The sequence below is a fragment of the Cibotium barometz genome, chromosome 4 (genome assembly GCF_041138505.1).
Source record: "Cibotium barometz isolate CiBa-2024 chromosome 4, ASM4113850v1, whole genome shotgun sequence".
Lineage (NCBI taxonomy): Eukaryota > Viridiplantae > Streptophyta > Polypodiopsida > Cyatheales > Cibotiaceae > Cibotium > Cibotium barometz.
Window position 1 is genome coordinate 21,655,413 of NC_141049.1, and position 8,970 is coordinate 21,664,382.

At 38.8% G+C, this 8,970-nt stretch overlaps 1 protein-coding gene across 1 annotated transcript; it reads left to right on the forward strand.

Annotated features, from left to right (window-relative positions):
• Window positions 1–6,025: 6,025 nt before the first annotated feature.
• Window positions 6,026–7,186, forward strand: LOC147639033 (microbial Terpene synthase-like protein 13). Its single transcript, XM_086793314.1, has one exon. The coding sequence runs from the start codon at window positions 6,026–6,028 to the stop codon at window positions 7,184–7,186; it is 1,161 nt and encodes a 386-aa protein (XP_086649440.1).
• Window positions 7,187–8,970: the final 1,784 nt, after the last annotated feature.

The following is an 8,970-nucleotide window of genomic DNA, read 5'->3' on the forward strand; positions in this document are numbered from 1 at the left end:
TGTGAGTGGATGTGGAGAGATGTGGTGAGATGTGAATGTGATGTAATGAGATATGAATGGATGTGTTGTGATGTGGATCTAGTTAGATATGAATGGATGAGATATGATTCATAGATTTTGTAGGTTTCTTTCAAAAATAATCTATGTTTATCTGTGTATCTTTGATTTTGTATGAAACATCAACTTTGTCCATGTTGTGTATTGAAATAAGTTGCAGGATTTTGATCCCTTAAGCTTCCGGCAAATTTTGAGGGCCTTTTGGTCCAAATTTGAAGATTTGGTCGATAAATAGGATTATAGATCGTATTTGCCACAGCTTGTAAATCCTAGAGTTGCTTTTTCTCTCAATTTTAAATCAAGAATCTTTGAGAATGGTGTTACAGGGTGAAAGTTATGACTTTTTTACTATTATGCAGTTCTTTTTTATGTGTTCTACAAGCATCGTCATGCAGAAGTTTCTTTAGCTTTTTCTCTGATTTTTTAAACCTTGGATCGCTATCCTTGGTGTGGCAGCCATATGCCCTTTTACATCTATGCTTTAGGAACTTTTTTCTATTTTTAAACATATTATTCTTTACCTATCCCGAAAAGCATTAACACTGTTATTTTGGTGACGTTCATTTTTTATTATGAAGCCTTTTTTTCTTCATATATTCTTTACGTCCTCGAAAAGTATTAACACTGCTATTTTGGTGACGTTCATTTTTTAGTATCAAGGCGATTGCTCTCAAACATACCTTTAATTACTCACACATTTTTTATCTTCATCACACTCTCTCCATGGCGAATATTGCTATTATTAATGGTTATTCTTGTGGTCATCGCTCTATTCCTATTTTTGAAGGCCATGGTTTTCTTGGTTGGGAGGCAAAGATGACTTTGATTCGTGAAGGTGATGATCTTTCTGACAATGTATATGGAAATTCTCCATGTCCTCAGTGACCTATTGACGTTGCTGGTTCACTTATTACTGATGGGTAGTTATTTATTGATTAGCAAATATTTTCGTCTGAGAGTCGACAAAGAAAGATAAGGCTATGGTATATTTTTTCTACTCTTCATGATTCTCTTATGTTGGATGTATTTAATCTTCCCACTTCTAACAATATTTGGAAATATCTTATTTCTACTTCCAAGAAGAAATCTATCACCAAAACTCTTCATCTGTGTAATATGATGGACCAGTTGGATTACAAAGTTTCTACCCCCATATTGAATCGTTCAAAGAAATTCTTAATCAACTTGCTAGTACTGGTGCTCCTATTGCACAACCTCAACTTGTTGTCGAGCTCCTTCACACTATCAAAGATGAAAAATATGATAATATTGTCATGATTATTTAATGGTATTGATTTTCCTTGCATATCTCTTATTGAATATTCACAGTGTCATGAACGACATATAGAGCCCTCTGTAGATGCTCTTCTTACACGTCATTGAGATTCTTGCGAGGCTTCTCTTCTTTCCTCCAAAAAGTGCCCCTTTTCACCGTTCCCTCATGGTGTAAATCACTTTTCTCATGGAGGATGCTCTAATCGACAATATGTTTCTAGCAGGAATTGCAATTATTCTCACAAAAAGGAACATTATGAATCTGATTTTTTTGGTACATTACATGATATGAAGAACATGAGATCTCTCAATCTAGTAAGAGACCAACCACAAGTCTACCTATGTGATGTACATATTGTGGCTGTACAAATCATACCACTTCTCAATGTCTAAAGAAAAAGTACGATGATGAACGTAATCAAGCTTATGATATTGATAACTCTCATGATGATATTGATCACGAGAAGGTGAATTTTGTTAACCACCATATTTCATCAGATCAAAGTGCATCTTGTTTGTGATGGTGCTACATTTATAGTCAATTGTGGTTCCACTACATGACATATCAAGCTCAATGGTTTCATAATTATCATACTTTACCAATCAAGAAGATGGTTTATCTAGCCAATGATACATGTCAAGTTATGGGTATTGGTGATCTTTACTTGGGAACACACTCCTTTACTTGAATTTTGCGAGGTGTTTCTAATCTTCACAATGCAATCTTTTATCAATTTCTCATCTTGTGGATCTTGGTTTATTTATTAGTTTTGACCATACTCAATGTTGGCTTGAGAAGGATGGACAGCAAGTGCGCCTCGTCAAGGTAATCTATTTGAGATTTCATTAACAGATGATGTAACTAACGTTGTAACTTCACCAAGCAATCATGATAGCAAACTCACGCATTCTCGACTTGCCCATGCTGAATTCTAAAAAATTGTTGATTTATATCTTTTTGAATTAGTGCATGGTTTTCAATTGAAGCCTCACTCAACTCTTGGTGTATGTGAACATTGTGCTTTGGGCAAACATCACCGAAAACCTTTTATATCTTCAACTTCTCATCACTCTCAAGATCTATTAGAGCTTATTCATACTGACATTTGTGGTCTGTTCCCTCCATCCTACTCCAAATTTTGCTATTTCCTTACATTTGTTGATGATTTTTTTCAATTTACACGTTTTTTTTAAACGACATAAATCAAAATTTCTCAATGTATTTCAACGATACCGCGAATATGTTGAACTTCAAACTGGTTGGCCTATTAAAACTATATAAAGTGCCAATGGTGGAGAATACATATCCAATGATTTTGAAGAATGTGTGATGTTAATGGCATTCATCATGAACTCATTATCCCCTACTCTCCTCAGCAAAATGGAGTTGTTGAGTGTAAAAATCGGATAATAATCAATGCCATGAGGTGTCTTCTTATTCAAACCGGTCTATCAAAGATGTTTAGAGTAGAGGTAGTTCTTATGGAAGTTTATGCTCAAAATTATTTACCTATAAATGCTCCTTCTAATGATATTTCCATTGCAAGTTGGACAAGTACAATCTACTCTATCTCCCAGTTATTACAAGTCTTTGGTTGCATTGCCTATATTCATGTTCCTAAAGAGACACAAACAAAGATTGATCCTCCTGGGTAAGAAGGTCATTTTCATTGGGTATCTTGATAATGCCAAAGGCTATGAGTTTTATGATCGTATCTCTAATAAGAAGGTCACTCTAAGTCGTGACACAATTTTTGATGAGCATACTATGGGTGGTGAATGGTCCATTGATGCATTTGATGGTTCACAAACCATTCTAACATCTTTTCATTTTCTGACCAATGAATCTCATATTATTGATTCTCAAGTTCATGTCTCTATCCCATCCTCTTCATTGGATTGTGACAAAAATAGCCATCACATTGATATCTACATTAACCTTCGTACTGAAGATGAACATGCTTCTCATACTCCTCATGAGATGACATTAAATTTGATGCCATGTCCCCCTATTATGTACGAGCAAGCTATTTCTTCTCCACATAAGGATCAGTGGTGGCAAGATTCTATGCAAGCCTAGTATCATTAACTATTACACCATCTCTTACCGTTTAAGGCACAATAGACTACCAAAATTCAAGTCACAAAACAGGGCATGCCATATCTCTACATCTGATTTTTGTGTTTTTCTTTCAAGGATTAACAAAACATGATGACAAAGGAAAACGACCACTGGTGGATGAAAAAAAATGCAGAATCGAAACCTTCTGTACATAAAATTCCATCTTTTCCACTAGAAAAGAAAACTAGGCTTTTTGAAGTATCAGTCAAAGTTGTCATAGAGAATGGGGATATTAAATTTTCATGTTGGGAACATTTAGAGGAATTTGTTAGAATGGAGTGTTTGAAAGGAATTTCTGCAATTAAAAAAGGTGGAACCTTAAACCACTTGCATTTTCAGATGGTTATCAGTATAATGGCACCCTCCCTCATATACTTAAGTTATTATATCAATATAATGGCATAGGGAAAATAATAAAAAGATATTTAAGTTGGGATATGTTTAAGCCCGAGGGAGGATTGGTAATATGTAGAGGACTTAAACAGATAAAAATGCACACCTTTGAAGGTATGGTGGGTTATTGTATGAAAGACTTGAAAAAGGCTCACTTTAAGTTCTTTTCACATAAGATATATGTTGAAGAAATAACAAGAGGAAGACAACTGTACGCTTTATATGGCCAGGTGGACTGAAAGAATAAAGTCTATTTGTCACAGTCACTCTTTTTGAAAGAGCATATGTATACATGGATACTTACATTGCAAATAAACTGGGCGCATCATTGCAAAGTACACTGGTAAAAATGGTTCACACTGGAAAGTACTACCCAGTCGTGTCTTGGATAACTCCAAAGACGGGCTCAAGCATGAGCAGAAAAAGGTCCGTTGCTGTATGGAAGGTAATGAAAGTCCCTCACCTGACACATTGCATAGATATCGAAGAGATATTTTTCACCAATACTCCTTCCACCCTGTAAATACAAGAGAGGAAACAGATAATGTAGAGGAAGAAAATGACGATTCTGAAAGGAGAGTAAGAAATGCAAGAAAAAAACAATAGTGCACCAGGTAGTCGAGCGAATCCTATAGTAATCGATGATGATAAAGAGCAAGCATCTCCTCATGATTACAACACATCTTATTTATCACTTTGGGAAAGGGCATACAAATTCACTAATTTGTTCCACTCTCTCCTGAAATATGTAGGTATGTAGGGATCATCGAAGAGAGGAAGCATGTTTTGTGTAGTGCTTCATGTCCTTGATTTTCAATCTCGAATGTAATTACCTCACGCTTGGTTTTCACCAAAAAGCATATAGTGCTCCATGGCCTTGATTTTCAAATTCACATGTAATTACCTTATGTTTGGTTTTCAGCAATATAAATATTTTTTTGGGGTGCATGTCTATTTTCCTCGTTCTATCGCTAAAATTTCCTTCGTTTCTCGGTCTTTTTTTTGATATAGTTTTTAAACTTACAAATTGTAATGTTCAAAACAAAAATTTTAGTTTTTTTACCTTACATTCTAAGATTTTTACACCTTACAAATTATAATTTAAACCTTACATTCTAAGATTTTTAAACCTTACAAATAATAATTTAAGAACGAATATACACCACCCAAAAAAATTAATTAATACATTCGAGTGAATATACACCAAAAAAAAGCCTTTCACGTGCAAGAAAACAAAAGCCTTTCTTCCGCGCAAGAAAACGAAAGGCCTTTCATTTGCTTGGGTGTGAAAGTCACATATTTTTATATTGTGAAAGTCTTTGTTTTTTCTCCCCTCGACGTACTTTGAAGTGACCGGTTTGTCTCTAAATTCAAGAAAGCCATAGTAGATGGAGACGAATTTGTTCCACTCTCTGCTGAAATATGTAGGTATGTAGGGATCACTGAAGAGGAAGCATGTTTTGTGTAGAGCTCCATTTCCTTGATTTTCAATTTCGAATGTATTTACCTCATGCTTGGTTTTCACCAAGAAGCATATAATGCTCCATGGCCATGATTTTCAAATTCACATGTAATTACCTCATGTTTCGTTTTCAGCAATATAAATATTTTTTTTGGGTGCATGTCTATTTTCTTGGTTCTATCAATAAAATTTCCTTCGTTTTTCGGTCATTTTTTTGGTATAGTTTTTAACCTTATAAATTATAATGTTCAAAACAAAAATTTTAGTTTTTTAACCTTACATTCTAAGATTTTTAAACCTTACAAATTATAATGTAAAAACGAATATACACCACCAATAAAAAGCCTTTCACGTGCAAGAAAATGAAAGGCTTTCACCTTTCATTTTGTTGCGTGTGAAAGTCACAGATTTTTATCGCGTGAGAGTCTTTGTTTTTTCTCCCCTCTACTTTGAACTGACCGGTTTGTCTCTTTGTCTCTTGTGGTCGTGGATGTCTTCTCTTTTCCACGACTAAACACACGTCTCGTAATTGGTCGGCGTTGTGGGACTCGGGAGTGTGGTATCTCGCCTATAAATTTGAGGAGGTGTCGGAACAGAGAATCCAGAAGCCAATGAATAGTTACTAGAGTGTGTGTGTTTCTACGTCCCGACACATTGTGCGCCACCTTCCAGGAGACTAGAGTGTCTGTGTGTGTGTGAGACAGAGAGAGAGAGAGATGGAGTCGACATCTGCGCCAAGCGTCAAGCTCTCTTGTGACGCCGTGCCCCCTGCTGCTGCATCCGCCGCCAGTAGCTCACCTAGCTTGCGCGTGCCTGGTAATCATGAGCTCAGCTTCCGCATGCCGTCTCTGCGCTGCTCGTTCCCCTCACTGTTGCACCCAGAATACGAGGTGGTGAGGGAGCAGTGCGAGGGGTGGGTCCTTGGCGTGGCGCTGCCGCCCTCCGCCGCCGCCCGCCAGTTCGTGGTGGATTGCGTGCTGCCCCGTTTGCTCTGTCGAACCATACCCAAGGGCAGGCTAACACGCCTCATCCAGGTCACCAAGATTATCTCCTGGCTCTTTATCTCCGACACGGACGACGACCACCCCGATGCCCTGGGCTCCGACTACGCCGCCAGCGCACAGCGAGCGGACCTCGTGTTGGCGATCCTGCGCAAGGGTGATAATCATGAAGAGGATAAGCAACGGTTCGACCTTTCCCCATTGGCGGCTTGCAAGGCCATGAGCAAGAATAGAGCCGGGCTCGAGGCACTGGCCAAGGTGTGGGCGGAGGCGTGCAAGGACATGCCGGCTGGCCTCCGTGCCCGATTCACCGCCACCATGGCCGACTATTTCAACGGCGTCAAGGCGCAGGCAGCCTTCCGCAGCGTGCAACGCCTTCCGGACGTGGACGCCTACATGGACATCCGCCGCCAGGCCTCCTTTATCCTCCCTGCGTTCACCCTCGTGGAATATGCGCTCGAAATCGAGCTCGATGAGGCCACCTACGCCCACCCTCTTATTGGGCAGCTCCGCAACGCTGCCATGGACTACATGTGCCTTTGCAACGACCTTCTCTCATGTCGAGTCGAGATAGCGGTGGGCGACTACTTCAATCTCCCCTCCATCGTGTACAACACTGCCGACACAGCGTGCGCCACCTTCCAGGAGGCTGTCGACCGCGTCGTCCAAATGACAGAGGACCTGGATGCCCGTTGTGTTGATCTCTTCGCTATCATTCAGAACAGCCCCGCTCCCGCCCTCCAGCAACCCTGTGTGCGCACCTACCTAGACGCCCTGTCCTCTTGCATTTCCGGAACCCTCGCCTGGTCTCTTGAGACGGCCCGCTACCGCCAGTCTTACACCCGTGAAGGTTTCGTCGTCGACCCAGCCACCTAATATCACTGCTATAATATCACCGAATATCGCTACCCATACCTATTGTCTTCTGTTACCACATATCAATGTGCTACCGCCACATCTAGTTACGTCATTGCACTATATCAGTACATAACCAATTACTATGAATAGTCCAATACTTTATTGGATAAAATTAGGGTTCTGGTTTCAAGTGAAAAGTTTTAATACGTCTTCCTTTTTTAAAAGTAAAAAGTACGGGGGGACTTTACATTGCGTCTTGCATGATTGTCATGTCCCATGTCTACATCTCATCATCCAAATAAGGAAGCGATCCCAAACTACGTTGGTGCACTCTAGATTCATTAGCTTCAATTAACATATGTTGCAACTCGCTTTGCTCAAGTCATTATATGTTTAGGTACAATTGTTTGGAGTCATGATATTTTTCTTGTGTGTAGAGTAAGCTTAAAAAAGTGTGGGTGGGAGATGACATTCCGTTCCCTTCTATATAATGCATTATATTGTGCTCGATTGAGCTTTTTCTTATATTTTAGAGCTAGGCCTTAAGTCTCATGCGCTTAATTTGAGTCGTGCAACTAGCTCCCATTTTGTAATGTTCTTACCTGTAGATGATCACTTGAATTGGTTGAGAATTAATCAAGGCTACAAAAGGGTACTCTTGAAATGATAAAGGCCATTATGATATAATTAAATCTATAATCTATAAGCTCATGCTAGTAATTATGCTAAAACTTACTAAGCTCGTTTTGCAACACGTTATGGGCAACACCACAATCTTCATGCTTGTCTCCCATGCTTATGCTTGAATCTTCATGTATAAGATTACATTCTCACGTTGTGCGCATCAATCATTATTACAATTGGTTGAAGATGATGTTAATTATGAGAGGGTGTATTGCTATATAATTATATGGATGTTGGTTAATTGTGAGAGGGTGTAGTGCTTGAAAATGTTGGTTCAATGTGAGAGAATGTACTCCAGTGTTGATTGAAAATCGCAAGAAGGGATGAAAGAAGTAGGCATTAATGCCACTTAGGGATGGAGTTGTTATAACTTCGTGGGATCTAATATAACATAAGCTGCTAATATCATTCTCAACATTATAGAGGAATGGCCATCCCACTAGTACTGGTTTGATCCTTGTTTCATGTCATCTTGTTCCCATAACTATACAGCACCCATCCCTTCCTTCATGTCAACATCCACACAAAACCATGCGTGCACAAATGAGCCTTATGGATTCATAAAACCATATAAAATTGGCTACAAATTATTTCTAATCAAGTGAAAGATAGTTCTACAGCTCATGTGCTCGATTTTCATGCTCTTAAGTGCTTATGATCTAATTAATACACAAGTTCCTTAATGAACTTTGTTGTTAGTACATAACTAGCACCTACGAGAACTACTTAAAAAAGTAATTCATAGAAGAGTACTTTCAAGTGTACATTCAAGTGTACATTCAAGCCTTTAAATCTAAAGACAGAAATGAGGGTAAGACGAGAGAGAGTGAGGGGAAGATGAGAGAGAGAGAGAGAGAGAGAGAGAGAGGCTCTTTGTAGTAACAAGGGTTCTTTCTAGTTAACAATATATGATGAAGGTCATCTTGGTAGCAAAAACCTACATGTTACGCCCACATAATATATGCATGATTGTAATGCCTCACTAGATGATTGTAAGTAAAAAGAAGCACAGATGCCTTTAGGGTGCAAAGATTAACAAAACACTTGATTGTATGATTGCATGATTAGACGTAATAAGAAACATGGATCCTGTGAGGATGCAAAGATTGACAAAGCAT